At 38.6% G+C, this 18,740-nt stretch overlaps 1 protein-coding gene across 7 annotated transcripts; it reads left to right on the forward strand.

Annotated features, from left to right (window-relative positions):
• Positions 1-3,364: 3,364 nt before the first annotated feature.
• LOC149815233 (protein FAR1-RELATED SEQUENCE 5-like) lies at positions 3,365-8,217 on the forward strand. Of its 7 annotated transcripts, none has more exons than XR_016427853.1 (6): positions 3,365-3,448; positions 3,905-6,418; positions 6,496-6,577; positions 6,689-6,744; positions 7,628-7,778; positions 7,945-8,217. XR_016427853.1 is itself a non-coding variant. In XM_089988556.1 (4 exons), exons 1-3 carry the CDS (start codon positions 4,090-4,092, stop codon positions 6,711-6,713), a joined length of 2,436 nt encoding a protein of 811 aa, XP_089844682.1. In that variant the 5' UTR covers positions 3,522-4,089; the 3' UTR covers positions 6,714-6,744; positions 7,945-8,217. The 7 variants fall into 7 exon arrangements, 2 of the variants coding, with proteins under 2 accessions (XP_089844682.1, XP_089844681.1); XR_016427854.1 differs by having other exon boundaries at positions 4,031-6,418; XR_016427855.1 differs by lacking the exon at positions 3,365-3,448 and having other exon boundaries at positions 3,522-6,418; positions 7,628-7,802.
• Positions 8,218-18,740: the final 10,523 nt, after the last annotated feature.

Raw genomic sequence — 18,740 nt, forward strand, 5'->3', positions numbered from 1 at the left:
AGGAGGAGTCTCAGATTGTGGGTGAGGTCCTCAGGATTAGAGCGGTGCTGGAGAGTCCTGATGAGTTTTAAGGATTAGTCCTTTCTTTGTTACATTGGTGAAAATTTTCTAAGTTTTGGATGAATGGTTTTGGGCAATGAAGATGGTGTACATGTTTTGATTAATGGGTTTCTGCAAATGCAAATGCACAGTGAATTATCTTGTCTTTTACTATTATTGGTGGTCGGAGAGATGAATTTCTCTTTTTGGTTTCATTGTTTTAGTTTGAAGGGATGAGTTAAAGTTTTTTTAGGTTCAAACGACGTTGCAATTCTTGATTCATGATGTATGTTGTGTATGGTTTTTTTCTGTCAATTGGGAGGAAAATGAGACGGTGGGCTAAAATTGTTTTCTCTTATGCGCTTGTGATGGATGTTTTGCTTTGTTTCTTGAGCATGATACTCTCTGCAAAACTTTTCTGTGCTTAGGAGATGGTTGTTCTTGTTCACTATCATAATTGAGTATTGTGTCACGATGCTGGTGTCTTATTTTCTATCTTGGTGTTTATGTTTTGATAGTCTGATGCTTCCTTGTTCGACTCGTTGAGGAGGATGCAATTGATGGAGCTCTCTGTTGACACCTTGAAGGTGGACATAGCATGCATGATCTTTTGGTCCTTTTCTTCCTATTAGTTTGCTTTGGAAACCATGATTGAAGTGGAATTGGTGAATTCTGTGTCCTTTTCTCATGCCACAAAGATTGGAAAAGCTGTTAGCAGATTGAAGAAGCATGGGTTTAAGTAGATACGAAATCTCGCAAAGATGCTTATCAGGTAAAACTAGTTACTCTTTTCGTAATTGGATTCATATCCGAACAAAAACCCATAAAACATGTAAAATGGTGAACAAATCGGGTCATACGATCCAAAACAAAGTAATTTGACCCATTATCCATGACCGTCGAAGTTGTCCTCACATTGTTGTCAAACAACAAACATTTGGAACGTAGCATTTGAGTACGATCCAATCAAACGTTGGGCTTGGACCAATTGTTACGGAACGAACAGAACCAATGTTCTGTTCCGTTCTTTTTGTTCATTTCGTCCAACCCTGGACAAGCCATCAGGCCGTTCTTTTTCTTCATTTTGTCCTTTTTGCTTTTGGGTCTCATGAATATAATTTCTTGAAACTTTATGAGGGCCTTTAAATTCAACCTCCCAATGTTTTTCTTGTAGACTTTTTTGGGTTTTGGCTCCTTTTCAAATCTTGTTTACCTTTTTTTGGCTGCCTTCTTAGTTTCTCAGGATTTCTAAGTCACCGGCTGTACTATGAATTTTTTTTCATGGAACTTCAGGGTGCTGGGATCTCCAGCTTCCCAATGCAATCTTCGTAGGCTCTTATAAACGCAAAGACCTGCCGTGGCTTTTCTCATAAGTGGACAACTTTCTCCACCAAATCTAGTGAATTTTGAGGGTCAGGAGACACAGGGACAAAGAGATACGACTTGGACAAATGCCAGATTTGCTTCAAGAAGACTGGGTTTTTGTTTAGGGAGACCTGGATTGAAAAACCAGTTTCTCAGAATTGAGAAACCAATAAATCATGAGTTTTGAAGGGTTGAAATTATATATATCTTAAGGTTGAGTCAAAATTTGAGAACCAGAGGCCCTACAATTTGGTTTGGGCAACGATGCAAAGTCTGACGAAAAACTGGTTTGGGCAGATTTGGGTTTTGTGAACTCTAAGCTAGGTTTGGAGTTAGGGAAAGTTCTAGGACAGTTGGATAAGTGGTTCAGGGTCTGCTACAGTGTTGGTTCAGTTGGAGAAGACTAGGGTTCCATGGTTAAGCCTGAGAAGGTCGAGACTACCGAGGGTTTGTAGTCGACCACATAGTACCGAGTGGAAACTAGGCAGAAGCTTGGTCCAATTAGTGAATTAGACCCACCATGGATCAACTCACTTACAAGAACAAGGGACTAGCCCTTGAGAGAGATACGAGTCTAAGGAGGTAGGGACTCATTAGAAGAGAGAGGTGAGTCAAGAGGAAACTCGTGAACTAGAGAGAGGGAGTGACACTTTTGAGAGGGAACAAATTTTATATTTCATTCATGCTTTCCCAATACAAAACGAGTCCATATATATAAGCCTAGGGAGGACTCTTATAGTCTACACAATTTACAAGAAATGTTAATTAATAAAAACCTAATTCTAGTTAACCTTAAGAGCCCTAGATATACTTACTTTGACTATACCAAAAAATCGAGTCTTCCACTCTAGAAATAGGTTTTTCTCTTGAACATTAATCTTTTATTTTTATAGAGAATTCAAGGCCCCTTACACTAGTTTCATGGGGATTTAAGAGAGACGGGGGTGCCAAGGAGGTGGATCCGACTGTGCTTCATTAGCTATTTCTGGAGGGGCGTTTCCCAAGTAGGTCCCACTTGAGTCAACTTGAGTCAAAGCTGTGCTGATGAGGTGGCATCCAGGAATGCGTCTCACAAATTCAATTAATTGATGCATGGATATGGATATATAGCCATGGGATCCATTTTTAGTACTTGGGCCAACAGATTCAGATCCGGGTCTTTCTCAACTAGGTCTGCATGCTTGGCTCTATCCTTCTATGAATTTTAGAGATTATAATTTGTCCCTTAGCTGCGAACATTATTGGACTAATCAAACAATTTCATTACCACCAAAAATAGGTAAGGAGATATAGATCCACTTGCTTAATCCCTCTCAAAGTGACAAATCTATTTTGTGATGACCATTGATCAAAATCTCAAAAGAAGTTGAACTCATGCACAAGTAGATTTTCTTGAGCTACTTGGGTGAAATCCCAAGTACAAAAAGGCCATCTTCAAGCACACATGATGCCTTACCTAAGAACAATAGTAACTTCCTCATACCCGTCCGACCCTTCGTGAGATAGGAGAGAGTGAAACTTCTCGCTACCAGCTTGTTGGATATAATCAAAACCTTGCCCCAAAACTTGGTTATTCTCTGATATCATTCTTCTATTACAATCACATGATTCAAAGCCCTTTTTTACTAAAACAAATATTTTAGATCATAGGGGTGATTTTTACTCTATACTTTCATGCTTTCATTAGTACCAAATATTTACTCGTACATACATTTAGGTAAATTTTAAAGATATATGCTTTATTATTATCTATAATTAAATATAATATATTTATGTTTTTATAATAAATAAATAAAAGGGAGGGATGAGTGGCCCATCCGAGCCTATGTTAGAGGGGACGATGCCGTCAAGCTTTTGACTCACCAGTCTCCCCACTCTCTCATGACGACGCAAGTCAAAGGATATTTTCGTCATTAACACTCGTAATTTATCGGGGTTTCTGTCTACGGAAGCCCTTATTTCTCTCTCTCTCGATTGATTTCACACCATCAATCTAGAAGATGGGAAACGAAAGACTGGGGATTCTCAATTGAGGCCGAAAGAGGTAATTGTCATTTTTTTCTGGTTTAAAATTTGAGCTATCTTGGTCGATCTAGGGTTTACTTCCCCCAACTTTCCCTACTGATTTGTTTGCCGTCGTCTCCGTTTAAGTTCTTCAGTTTTGCAACGTTTGCAGAATTAGGATTTTTCTTAGGGTTTTTTTCGTTTCGTAAGTACCCCCCCTGTTATTCTAGGGTTTTTTCGCATCACCCACTTGAAATTTCCACCAAATTTCGAGGAATTTTGAGAGTTTTCTCTTCGCGGATGGATACGTTAACGAATTCACGCGCTACTGAATCGGAGAAAATTAGTTTTTTTTTTGTTTGATTTTGATGGATCTAATGCTCGAATTTTACTCGCCAGTGAGAAATTTCCTGTAGTTACGATGTTTGTTTTCTCTTTTACACCATTTTCGCTTGCCTCAACTGTCGCGTAAGTCGGAATTATTGGTTATTTTCAGTATCATCTACAACGTCGTACCAAGCAGTTGCAACTTGAGAATTTCTGCTTTCTTTACCCTCTACTTTTGGTGGTTGTATTCTTAGTGGAGTCAGGATCGTCAGTTTTGCTCTCCTTGGATTTGCAGTGACTGGTGCTCATATGTAGCTCTTGCTGAATTCAAGTTATAGTTCATCGTTTGATGCAATGGAGTGTGCTATGGATGTTGCCTACGGAATGGGTGATGATGAAGAAATGGAGGAGAATTCCAGTGGAAGTGATCATCAGATTGGTGGGGATGAAGATCAAGGAGGGAATTTGGGTGCAAGGGATCAACGCACGAATTGGGATGATGAGACGGAGGCAAATTCTAGTGGAAGGGATTTCACTGCATCCGAGGGATGTGCAATTGTTGAGCCATATGAGGGTATGGAGTTCGAATCGGAGGATGCAGCTAAGAATTTTTATAATGCATATGCTAGGCGTGTGGGCTTTAGTGTTCGTATTGGTTCCACTAGTCGGTCCGTGCACGACAGATCGATAATTGGCCGTTATTTTGTTTGTTCTAAAGAGGGGTTTCGGCAAAAGAAAAATGGGGATGACGAAGAGAAGATCTTGAAGCGGAAACGTTTAATTACGAGGGAGGGTTGCAAGGCAAAGATGGCTGTGAGAAAGAATAATAACGGGAAGTGGGTTGTTAGGGTATTCATCAAGGAACATAGTCATGCGATGATGGCTCCAAGCACGGTTCAGTACCTTCGTTCGCACAAGAGATTGTCAACTGCTGCACAAAATCTCAATGACACTCATACGGCAGTGGGAGTTCGCACGAATCTTATGATGTCCTTTTTAAGACTGGAAGCTGGTCGGAGTAGCATTGTTGGCTTCATTGAGAGAGATTGTAGGAATTATGTTAGTACTGTCAGACAGAGGACACTGGGAAAGGGAGATGCACAAGCTGTGCTTGACTATTTTAAGCGCATGCAGGCCAGGAACCCAACATTCTTTTATGCCATACAAGTCGATGAGGAAGAGCATATGACAAATTTCTTTTGGGTTGATGGTAGGTCAAGGATGGCTTATGAGTACTTCGGCGATGTTGTTACATTTGATACAACATATAAGACAAACAAATATAAGATGCCATTCGCTCCATTTGCTGGACTTAACCATCATCGGCAGACTGTGTTGTTTGGTTGTGCTTTGCTTTTAGATGAAAGTGAATCATCATTTGTTTGGCTCTTCACAACATGGCTTGAGGCAATGTGTGGACGCCATCCAGTCTCAATAATAACGAATCAAGACCCAGCCATTGAAGCTGCTGTTGCACGGGTATTCCCTAGATCCCGTCATCGTCTATGTATGTGGCACATTCTAAGAAAAGTCCCAGAGAAATTGTCTCATGTTTATCATGCACATAAGAGCTTTAAAGATGAATTTTATAGATGCATCCACAATACTGAAACAATTGATGAGTTTGAAGAATGTTGGAGATTTCTTGTTGATAGTTATGATTTAAGGGAGCATGAATGGATTGAGTCTCTGTACAGTATTCGTCACCGATGGGTACCTGTTTACTTTAGGAATACCTTTTATGCAGATATGAACACAACACAAAGAATTATATTGTTTTTTCATGGCTTCCTAAATTCGAATACAAGTTTGCAAGAGTTTGTTATGCACTATGCAAAGGCGGTGGAGAGCCGATATGAAAAGGAAATGCATTCAGATTTTGAAACAAATTATATGCAGCCAATCCTTAAGACTCAGTGTCCTATGGAGGAAGAGGCAGCACGGGTGTATACAAAAACGGTGTTTTTAAAATTTCAAGAGGAATTGGTTGAAAGTCTCGCTTACATTGTTGAAGAAAAAGAGACTGATGGGGTTAGCATTGCATTTAGAGTGGCAAGATATGACCAAGAGAAGAGGGAACACATAGTTAGATTGGATGTTCCCAAAATAAGAGCTAGCTGCACCTGCCAAATGTTTGAGTCTTCTGGCATCTTATGCCGACATGTATTGATTGTGTTTAGGATGAAAAATATTTTGACACTCCCAACTCATTTTGTTTTGAAGCGATTTACAAAGAATGCCAAGAGTGGTATTACAATAGATGGAAGTGGAACTGAAACTCAACATGATAATAAAGAATCTCTTGCTCAGAGATATACAGATCTTTGTCAACGAGCAATTAAGCTTGTTGAGGATGGGATGTCATCTGTAGATTCTTATCGCATGGCGATACATGCATTGGATAAGGCTTTTGAAGACATTTCTGGAGGGAATAAGGCCCCTGTCGCTGCAACAGATCCACCTGAAACCTCCCAAACTGAAAGGGGAAGTGAACTAAGTAGGTCAATTCACCAAACACCAGAAGGAAGTAAGTCAGATCGCCAAACACTGGAAGGAAGTAAGTCAATTCACCAAACACCTGTAGGTGATCCTCGACAAGCTAAGACAAAAGGGAATGTTCAGAACATGCGGAATTTCCCAGCACAGATGGATGCCTCCAACATTGTTGGACTTCTTCAACCAGGTCTGTCCAATGACTTCTATCAGCCTACTTCGCGTCAAACTTTTTTTATGCATGTGTTCTTACTGCTGCTTTTTCAGTTGGCAATGGGCTGAATGTCAGACATTGGTATGGTCCATTAGGCGGTGAAGGACCAAGATTGTCCATTGGAATTCCAACAATGTAAGATATCATTTTTATGACATTTAATCTATACACGTCCTTGTTCTATCTTAACTAGCTATTGCAAAAGTCTTTTGTAGCTATGGACTCTAATCTTGAGATGTTGAACAGAGGTGTCTCCCCAGTTTCCCACTAGAAGCAACTCATGATATGAGATTTCTCTCTAAGTAAGGTTATCTTACCCTACCTATCCTCTACTTCGACATGAAAGCATGTTGGTATATGCATTAAAAATCGTTATATATGGCAGTTAAATTTTCCATAACCCAGGCCATTGGTTGGCAATTTTTGGGCACACTTGATTAATTTGGATCTGAGATTTGAGGATCTCATCTGTCATGGGGCTCATGGCAGATCCTGAGTTTTTGTAAACAGAGGATCTGAAATTGTCTGAACACCCACAATGCACGAATCTCTGGTCCAGAAGACATGATTCTGTATTAACTGGCCAGAGATCCTTGGATTAGAGATTTTAGGATTTCATATTGCCTCAGGCCTGAGATCTGAGATAATCAAGTGCACCCTTAGGGTGTGTTTGAGAGCATTCAATCTCAAAACCTCAATCTGTGCCCCCAATTGCACCACAGTTTCAGAATTAAGGAGCTTTTGGGGCCCCGTATGCATTAAGGTTGAATATGGCATGGCCCCCGCACCAGATTCGACATCCAACAGGGGCTTTCAGATACAATCCCTTACTAGATTAGTTGCAAAGTTGATTTTGTAAGAGATAAAGCTGTTTTTGGTAGATCACTGAGTTTGGTTGTCAAGATAATTTCTAGTCTTTCTCAAAGTGTTCAGCTCTAACTTGTTGCAATAACTTATCGATTAGGTTCCCAGTGCATTATACTTTAAATAACTTGTATTATGGGCGTGCTACTGATTTTTGACACTATTCAGTGTGATTAAAGTGAACAATGCTCTCCCCTTTCAAAAAAAAAAGTGAACAATGCTCTCACATGTACCTGTGTTTTTTTTCAGTTGTGGTGCTGATTAAGCTATTATATTGGAAGCCCCTGAGATATTCTTATCCTGTTTTTTTGTATTGATCAGAGTTAGAAGGTATCCTAAATTCTTATATCATCTACCTGGTTTGGACTTCGGATCCCTTATGCTGGTATACATTAATGCGTTTGACAGTTTCTTGTTATCCGATGTGCTCTCTGTACCTCACATAATCGACCGAGTTGGTGACTTGGCCTGGGTAATTACCCTTTTGGAACACAAGGCCTGCTGCTTTTCTCTTTTCCTTTCTTTTTTCTGTTTTAATTTATGTTGGTAGTTGTGTAACTGTGTTTACTCAATAAATCAATAATAAAAACTCATTGGAACAGGATTGATTCAGCATCTTGTGTCTGCTTGTGCTGCAGGCTTTCAGAATGAGCATGAGATTCCTGGCAAATAATGCTTCTTTTCGTCAGCACTTGAAGAACTGAGGAGATTATTTGCTGTTGTATCTATTTCCCTTCTTGAAATTTAACATTTGAAATTGATCCCTTTGTTTTTTTTTTGTACATGTCAGTGTTGTGTAGGAGGTGCCACTTTTTGTGAATAGGGGTCTCCATCCTTGTATCTTTTTACAACCTGAAAACATATTCACTTTTAAATTGATTACTTGTGTTGGTAAGTGATGGAGCTTCAAACGGTCACAGTCTAATGATGCTCTTTTAGGCAATTATATGCTGGGTGTTGGAGATGCATGTGTCTTGGTTCAGACTGGGTTTAATCATAACCATCTACTGCAAGGCCATGATGGAAAAATAGTGATTTTCTTGGAAAATCATTGGGCTTAGTTCTTGCCGATTAGCTGGCCTGATGGGTCGTGTCGCTATTCAGGGTTTGTGAAGCAATACAAAGCAGACTGCATGAGAGAGAGAGAGAGAGAGAGAGAGAGAGAGAGAGAGAGAGAGAGAGACTCATTTAGGAAGCATGCCTAGGGTTCTTTTCCCCCCATCTATTTTGGGGACTGTTTACTGAGAATGCTAGTTTGTTGTTTTCAAGAGTACACTTCTATTACCATTGGGGGCTCCACTTGTTTGGTAGGAGCAGTTAGTGCATGTCACCTTGTGTTGGGACGTTGCAAGTTCAAAACCCAATGGTATGAGTTGTATAACTGGTGGGGGTCTGCCTACCCCAGCTTTTTTCATAAAAAAAAGGAGTGCACTTCTATTATTATAAATTGATTTGACATCTATTGAAGCCTTTCACATTTATATCCACAATCAAATCCGAAGCAATTATCTTCTGTTGCGTCTAACTCATTTCCTCCTATCAGCTAATAATGCTTGAAAGCTCGATTAACCAACGCAAACCTACGAGGAAAGAAGTAGAAATGTTAAACGTCAATTCTAACTTGCTAAATATCATGTGAGCAAGGAGTCTACATGTCTTTTAACGGTCCTGTGTATTCAGATGTGTCTGAGGCTATTGGGGTGATAGTCTCTCTCATGATCAGTGTATTTCTGAAGCTCAAACTGTAATTCCAAAAACAATGGTATCCATAATTTCTTATGCAATTACGTGAAGTGAGTCATTCCGCTCCATTGGTAACTGGCCTTTATCATATCGACCTTAAGGCTCTGTTTGGGAGCTGGTGTCATAGCGGAGATGAGAGGGGTGATGGGAGTGGAGAAGAAAGTGGAAGATGAGGCTAGAGTTGTCAACTACATCTTTGTGTGTGGTTGAAAATGGCGCATCTTCAACCCCGTTCTCTGCTCTCAACACCATTCTCATCTCCCAAAACAGGGTTCTCACATACCTGTGGAGATAGGCGGCATTAATTAAACCCCTATTAAAAGCCATCTCTCCTCCCATCTCCGGCTTCCAAACAGAGCTGTAAGTACACATTCAGAGTTATTGGTCTCATGGTTCACAGCTGAAGAGAGACATGGGGATAGGTATATCGGTACATTGGAATTACACGGAGGCTTCAGTTTTTGGGACTGACAAAAATGAAAATATCCAACAAACAAATCCAACTTCTTTGGGTTAGACTTCTTCAACAGTTTCAAAATTTACATATAAGCACAAAACCAGGGCGAATGTGCTTTTAATTTGTTTTCAAAAGCATCAAATATATCATAGAAAATCATAATAATTTCAAAAGGAAACAATTTAAACACGAAAACTCAGCAGTTTATGCAAAAAATTATCATATTGAATGAGTCATCATACCTATCTCTTTCATCTTCATTTGCGGTGCATGAGAGTGTCAGAGAAAATAAATTACTTTTATTTCTTTTCTAAGTGAGTAGGTATTGAGATATGGCTTGGTTCCAAATATATAGTCTGACGAGTGTCATGATTGGTTCAAAATCAGTTCATTTAACGAAAGAAGATGTGCACAAAACTTGTTAAAATGGTACGAGATTCATATGTTCATGAAACCAAACTTGGACAACCCAAGTGTGTTCAATAACATAATAAAATCACACATATACACAAGGAGTATATCAAGAACGTGCCATATTCATGACACCTGGTTGGGGTCCATCTTCGGTGCAAGTAAAAAATGTGAGATTTGGCAGCCTATGCTGATCCCAAAATTAATGAAATTACACACATGGGGGACAGACACTACTACAAAAATTGTACATGTCCACCGGTTTTTAGAGATGACAGTAGCTTGATGGTGGTATTGTTTTGTTTTTTCTGGTTGGTAGAGATGGTAGTGAAAGAGAGACACGGTCAGTGTGACACGGTTCTATTTTACCTTTGGAAATACATGCAAGTAATTGTTGACATTGCTCAGGTGTAAACTGTGGATCGACTATTTTCTCTTTGTTATTAACAACAATAGTGGCATTCAAATTCATGGCATTAAAATCAGGATTTGAGTGATAGGCCTTAGCAAGGAAGGTATGAAGAAAGTAGAACTTAGCCTTGGTATGACTCATCTTACTGCGATGATCGCAGTCAAAGTGAACATGTCCCTAGCCATGCCATTTTTTAAAAATGGCTTGAAAACACACTTGAGGGTTGGTTGATGTAGAAACAAAGACAAAATCATTAGTGGTCGATGGTTGGATTCACAATTCTCTTTGTCTCTCCTCGTGAATGATGAGAGAATATGCCTTAGACAACAATGATAATGAGTCCATGAGTAGTGTTTGGCTTCATATGGATCCTAAACTCTCATTAACAACCATTAAAAATTGCATGAGTCCATTTTATTGTTGCAAGTCGTGAACAAAGTTTATAGACCCACACATGTATGCATGAAGAGTCATGTATGAGGTCAACTCGTTCCTAAATCCTTTCATCTTGGTATAGTATGACACAATTAGAGTTTGCATTTGCTTTAAGTTTATGATCTCCTATTGAATTTGATAGATGCGTTGAGCGTTTGATTGGAAAAATCTTTCTCCCAACTCACTCTATACTTCAGTGAAAACACTCACATAAATAACGCTATTGGCTAAGTCCTTATGAATAGAGTTTATTATCCATGAAATGACTAAACTGTTATATCTTTCTCAGGTAGCGATAAAATTTGGTGGCTCTGTAGGCTTCTTGATAGAGCCATCTACAAATGCCATTTTGTTCTTGGCATTCAAAGCCATCATCATGGCTCACTTCCATGTGAGAAAATTGTCATCAAGAATGACCTGCAACACCAATGAATTTTTAGGACTATCTAAATGATGAACATAGTAAGGACTTGTCGTATCATCATTTGAAACTGGGCCATGTGATAAATCAATTGCCATGATTGGGTTTCTTAGATGAGTTGCTCTGATACCATGATAAGTTTCATGGTATGGTGAAACCCAAAAGACAAGGTGAAATGATGGAAGGAAAAATATGTGTTACTATCATATCTTGAATGCTTAAGCTAAAAATACAAAAAATATAAAATGTTTGTTACAACAAGAGCATAAAACAATAGAGATGACTCTTTTATTTCAACTACATTTGATTCTAGCTATATCTCATATGCCAACAATGTCCTTCATTCATGCTACATTTGGGTAAGTCTAATATGCTAAGGCCAACAACTTCCTTGATTCACATTGAATTCTGTTTAAGCATTTTACTGGTTAACGACTTACCATAATTACCAGTATTTTCTAACAATTTTTATGGAAGAATTGCATTTTTTGTGACATACATAGTTACTGAAAGCTTCTTGGTGTATATGAGGAAGCTCACTTCCCTTCCTTGGAAGTGCGTTTTGCAAGCGAGAAACTTTTCCTTTCTCTAAAACAAGGGGAAGCTTTGAAAAACCCACTTATTTTTAATAGGAGGCTCACCTTTCTCCTTCTTATCAAGTGTATCCTGTAATCCCATAATTTATGATGAAATTTGTATTTATTCTTCCTAATTTCTCTAATGAAGTAGATCAAGATATTTTTCTCTTTGCCCTAATAGTCCTCTTCACATGGTATCAGAGTGGAGGTTGATTCAAGGCCCAATTTCTTTTTGGTTTATCACCAACTAAGGCTGAATTATGCACTCAATTCATTGCTAAAAGAATTTCTGTAGTCGACTTCTTGTTGCTGCTGTGAGATCTTACTGAAAGGCTTCTCTGTGATCAACATTTGATCTGTGTCATCTTGTTCTCAAGCCAGAACCTAAGTATCTCTTGTGGTTCTTTTTTCTCGACTTCCTTGGGTTAACATGGCTGAAACTTATTCTACTACCTTAAATCCACCTAATGAATATGCAAGTCCCTTCTACTTGCATCATTTTAGCAGTTAAGGGATTGTTTTTGTGTCTCAACCCCTTGATGGAGACAATTATGCTACTTGGAGTTGAGCTATAATAATGACTTTGAGTGCCAAAAATAAAATCGAGTTTATAGATGGTTATGTCTTGAAGACTGAAAGTGGATCTCTAGATTATCCTAAATGGGTGAGATGTAACCATAGGATATTATCATGGTTGCTAAATTTGATATCTCGAGACTTGGCTAATAGCATCATCTATGCTACCACAACCCACGAAGTATGGTTTGATCTATATGAAAGATTTTCGCAAAGTATTGCTCATCACATATATCAAATCCAATGATTTCTAATGAGAAATTGAGAATTTTTTGAAGGACATGCAATTTATTAAGAAAAATTGTGTACATTTTGTTCCTTTACTCAAAGTGAGAATTGAATCAAACTTAGATTAAGTGGTTGTACAGTAAAAATCTCTTAGCATGACAAGCGGTCTTTTTTTCTTAACAGATCTTCAAAAATTACTCTCCATAATGGGAAATCAAATAAATGAGGTCAATTTTCATCTTCAAGATTAGGGCTATCAAGGATAGGCATAGGAGTTTGATGGTTTTCAGATTCTTGCTCAGTGAAAGATTCACATATAGGTGCAGGGATTGACAACACAACATCATTGTCACATTCATTTATCGTATGATAAGGAAAAATGAACTCATGAAAAATAACATCACGACTAGAGAAAACCAAGTTGGACTCTAAATCATATACTTTATAAGGTTTTTGACCAAATGGATAACCAATAAAAAAAATCTTTTAGCTCTTGGATGTAATTTGGATTTGATTTAATCTATGTTAGTAGCATAACACAAACATCCAAAAACTTTGGGATGATTATATCTTGGTTTCAGATCGAACAAAATCCCATAAGGAATTTTTTCTCCAAGGTGAGGAGTAGGAGTCAAATTTATGAGATAAGCTGTAGTTAAAACACATTCTCTTCAAAACTTAAATAGTAGATTGGCTTGAAATAATAGAGCCCTCGCTACTTCCAGCAAATGCCTATGTTTTTATTCCATTTTGTTGTGGTGTTGACACACAACTATGTTGATTGTGAACTTTCTTATCTTCAAAGAAACGTTGAATTTTATGAAAAAAAAAAATCTGATTCATTGACGAACCTAATGGATTTAACATGGCATTAAAATTGATTTTGGACCATATGAAAAAAAATTTGCAGAAGATATTTGGCTTTGCTTTTGTGATGCATCAAATAAAATCCAAACACAACGAAAAAAATTATCTACGACAATATGAAAATAATGAGCCCCACTTAAAGAACATTAGGGTCCCCAAATATCAACATGCACAAGTTCAAAAAATTTATTGGTAGTAATCTCACTAGATCCAAATGGCAATCTGGTTTGCTTAGCACGATGACAAACATCACAATAAAAATAAAATTTTTGCAAAAATTATAGATTCATATTTCAGAAAAAGTTTCATATGAACAAATGAAGGATGACCAAGACGTTGATGTCAAATGTCAGATTGAGACATAGGTGAGGTCAAAGACGTAGACGTAGCAACTAGATTTGAGAATTTTAGTATGTATAACCCATCTCGCTCCTCACCCATTTCAATCTTCATCTTCGATGCAAGGTATTGAATAATACACGAGTCATGGAAGAAAGTAACTGAACAATTTAAGGACTTGATCAATTGACTGATTGAAACTAGATTGAATTTAAATGTTAGAATACATAACACATTTTTAAGGAGACGGCGTATGAAATTTTTATCGAGCCTTGACAAGATGTTCCAACGGATGACCCATTTGAAAGTTTAACATGAATATTAGAATTTTTGTATTTATCAAATGGACTTGAAGAAAAAAAATATGATCACTAACTCCTAAAATAATGATCAAGAAGCATGAGAAGGAGAATGAAAAAACTAACCTACGAAATTTGTTGTTGAAGGCTTGCCATTAATGAATGTCATGAGCTGATTATAGTCACTTCACGTGAGCACAACAATCAAATCCACACCCTTTACCTTATTTCCTTGAGATGATGCAATGTTGATAGATGAAACTGAGGTGGTTCCATTTGCTCTCAGTTTATGCAGTAGGTGTCCTGGTGGGTACCTATAAAGCTTAAAGCATTTTTCTTTCACATGGCCAGCAATCCCACAGTGACAGCAAATGGGTCGACCATGCAGTGTGCCTTTATTATTGTCATTTTGATTTAGTTGAATAGCATACACCATGAAATATGCATTCTCAACATGAGAAGCACTAGAATAGAGTGCAGATTTATTAGAAGATGCCATAGGAACAACACATGCTTCCCTACTTCGCTCATCTTGTATAACAAGCGCATAAATTTTAGCAAAGGACTCGCCTTCTAGCAGTATCATGTGAATCATTGAGGAACTGAAAAATTCTCTCAGGTTATTGTTGTTTCTTTAGTTGTTTAATCGCGCCACATGTGGAGGTGGGCAAGTGATTGTAGGATGATAATTCATCCCAAAACCCTTTGAGTTTAGAAAATATGTGACAACAAGCATAGTATCTTAACTAAGTCTTGGCCATATCTACGGTAGCTGAACCCACATTATTTCAATAAGTTGTTAAAGGAGTTTGCTAGCGTAATGCCATGAGTGCAAAAATACAAGCTTTGGAAGAGAACAACACTTGATCTGTCACTTCTTTACCCGACTGTACCCGACTGGGTGAAGCCGGTTGGGTGTAAATAAATATTCAAGGTAAAATATAAGTCTGATGGGTCCATTGAGCTTTATAAGGCTAGGCTAGTGGCAAAGGGTTACTCCCAACAAAAAGGGCTAGATTATATGAGACATTTGGTCCTATGACTAAATTAGTCTCAGTTAGATGTCTTATTGCCATAGCTGCAGTAAAAAAATGGACAGTTCATCAGATGGATGTTCACAATGATTTTCTGCACAAAGATCTTGATGAAGATGTCTATATGGATTGCCAAATAGAGGGGAGAATCCGGTTTGCAAACTGAACAAGTCGTTGTACGAACTCAAACAAGCTCCTAGAAATTGCTTTTCAAAGTTCTCCACTACACTTGTTTAATATGATTTTTCACAATCCAAGGTTGATTATTCTTTATTCACGTTTTTCAAAGACATAGTCTTTATAGCCATTCTGGTTTATGTTGATGATGTTGTGATACCTAGAAATGATGATACAACCATCACTGAGCTAAAGAAATATCTAAGTAAATTTTTTTTTGAAAATTAAGGTGTCAAGGTCTAAAGCTGGAATATATCCAACTCAAAGAAAGTATCACTACAAGAAAAACTCCAATTAGCGACGGATATTTGCGATGGATTTTTTTGTCACCCATTTATGATGGATTAGCGAGAGAAAAATATTTGTCGCTAACATTCAAATTATTTATGAAATTAGCGACGGAAAACATGTCATCGTGAATCCGTCGTGAGTTAGTGATAGATTAGCGATGGCTCGATTTCGTCGCAAATGCGCGATGGCTCAGCAATAGAAATTTTCTATCGCTACTCCATTGCAAAGTTGCGATGAAGTATACGACGGAATTTGGTCGTCGCTAATTCGTCACTAAATTTCTCGTAAATCCCTAATGCGAGCCCCTTTTTTTTTTCTTTTTCTGTTGTCGCCCACCTGCCGCCCGTCGACCTCCCGTCGCACGCCCGCCGCCCCGTGACCTCCCGTCCAACAATCGCAGGTGACCCCCCACCCCTCTATCTTCTTCTTTTCTTTTCTTTTTCCTTTCATCGACCCCTACCGCATCTCTCTCTCTCCCCCCCCCCTCTCTCTTTCAGGTTGCCAGAGAGTCGACAACCCCTGTCGTTCCCTCCCCTCTCTCTCTTTCTGGTTGCTGGAGGGCCGACAACCCCTGTCGTTCCCTCCCCTCTCTCTTTGTGGTTGTTGGGAGATTGACAGAAGGCTGGTGGCCCCCTGCCGCATCTCTCGCCCCCTCTCTCTCTGTGGTTGTCGGAGGGCCCGCCCCCCTCTCTCTATGTGGTTGCTAGAGGGCCCCATCTCAGAAGGGACTGAGCCCTTCAGCTAAGAGAACCAGGCTAGGCTCGGTTCAAACCGAGATAAGTTCGGTAGGGTGACTCAAGGGACGCTTCCTCTTGGCTGAAAAAATAGGAGGCAGAAGGGGGTGGGTTGCGGCTTCAGCTGCCGCACCAGGTTGGCAAGGGAAAAAGAGCAGAGGGGGGGGGGGGGGGGAGAGAGGGGTGTGCTCGGCACCCTCCCTCCTAGCAAATCCAGGCCGGTGCCCCCCTGCCCCCTCTCTCTCTGTGGTTACCGCGAGGCGGGCTGGAGGCCGACAGTAGAATGGCGAACAGGGGTCGTACCTGTGTCACTTTTTGTTCTTTAGCATGACTACAACCTTCTAAGTCTTCACACTTTTGCAGTTTTACGCAGCATCCACCTTTTAACTCTGTGGCCCGAGCCCCATATCATTTACATTCATAGACACTCGAGCGTGTCGCAACCTAACAAGGTAGGGGAAAACTGCACGAGGACTTTGAAAACTACAAATCGGATAAATACCCATGGTGAGTAAGTGATGCAAGCACATCACATGTTATTTAATTTGTTGGATGCAACACTTTTTTGTTCACTCACTCACTTAGTTTTGGATATCTAGGACTGCTTTGATGGAGTTCGGAGATCATGTTGGGCATGGTTTTAATGTATGAGAATATAAGTGTTCTTATTTTTTGAGTTCAGATTTCATGCTAGTCATGGTAGCAGTTAACAGGATATTGGAGTGTGTTTGTTGCAAGTACATGTTTGACATTGTTTTGATATGAATGATTTGAATGTATTACAATGTTTGATGTGATTGTATCCATGCTTTCATGAAGTTACTTTCAATTTATTTATGACTTCCATGTAAAATGACATCATGAAAACTTGCTTCAAATGAATGTATTGTGTTATCAATAGTTTGCATATGAAAATATTAAGTTATCAATGCATGTATCATAGTTCTTGTGATTGTATGACATTATATATATATATATATATATATATATATATATATATATATATATATATATATATATATATATATATGTGTGTGTGTGTGTGTGTGATATATATCAAATCATTACATCTACCACGAATGCATGATAAATTTGATATTTTCTTCATCATGGCATTCTGATGATTCTCTTTTAACTGATTAGGATAATATTCGTAACATCATACGACAAAATGACTGAAAATCGTAAATAGATATACTGTAAGATAGTTGACAATGAGGTATCACATGAATATATGGATGGTGTTGAAAGTTTTATTGAATTTACAACGGAAAGTGTCAGTACAGTGGATCCCACAGGTCAGATTAGGTGTCCTTGCAAGATTTGTAAGAATAATCGATTTGTAGAACCTCATGGTGTTAGACATCACCTATACAGGAAAGGTTTTGTGAGTAATTATCAGAATTGGACATTTCATGGTGAAGAATTTAGGAACAATTTTGATGCACGGGTGGATGTGGTGCACGATAATCCTTATATGGATTTGATATTTGATGTCGTAGGACCAGAACTGGGTTCTGCTATGGGTCCTAGTGATATAAAAATTGAGGTAGAAGAAGAAGCACCAAACGATGCAGCTAGCAGATTTTATGATTTACTTAGAGATGTTGATGAGCCACTTTGGAATGGTTGCGAGAGTCACACTATCTTGTCTACAGTTTTTAAACTACTGAATTTGAAGTCCAAGTTTAATTTGAGTCAATCATGTTTTGACCGTTTATGCTCTATTGTGAAGAGTATGTTGCCCAAAGATGATAAATTGCCACAAAATTTCTATTGTGCAAAGGTTATGGTCAACGCTCTAGGTATGGGGTATCAAAAGATTAATGCTTGTCCAAATCACTACATGTTGTATTTCAAAGATCAGAAAAATAACAGATCATGCCCGTCATGTGGGCATCCTCGGTTCAAGCCAAAGATAAAAGGCAATGGTAGCACAAGGTCAAAAGAAGTGTCATACAAGTCGCTCTGTTACTTCACTCTCACTCCTAGATTGCAACGATTATATGTCTTTGAGGACAGCTAAACACAAGAGATGACATGCAAATAAAGTTCGACATGATGAAGTTAAGATCACATATCCTCTTGACGCGGAAGCTTGAAAGCACTTTGATCGTACTCATCAGAACTTCACAATGGAAGTAAAAAATGTTAGACTCGGTTTATGTACAGATGAATTTAATTTATTTGGGGACATATCAACTTCATACTCGTGTTGGTCAGTATTTGTAACTCCATATAACCTTCCTCCAAGCTTGTGTATGAAGCGTCAAAATCGTTTCTTGTCTCTATTGATCCCTGGTCCAACCTCTTCGAGCTAAAATCTTGATGTATATTTAAGGCCATTGATTAATGAACTGAAATTACTGTGGGATGACAGTGTTCTCACGTACGCTGCCCACAAAAAATAAAATTTCAATAAGAAGGTTGTT

The sequence above is a fragment of the Nuphar pumila genome, chromosome 15, assembly GCF_984573655.1.
Source record: "Nuphar pumila chromosome 15, dmNupPumi1.hap1.1, whole genome shotgun sequence".
Taxonomy (NCBI): domain Eukaryota; kingdom Viridiplantae; phylum Streptophyta; class Magnoliopsida; order Nymphaeales; family Nymphaeaceae; genus Nuphar; species Nuphar pumila.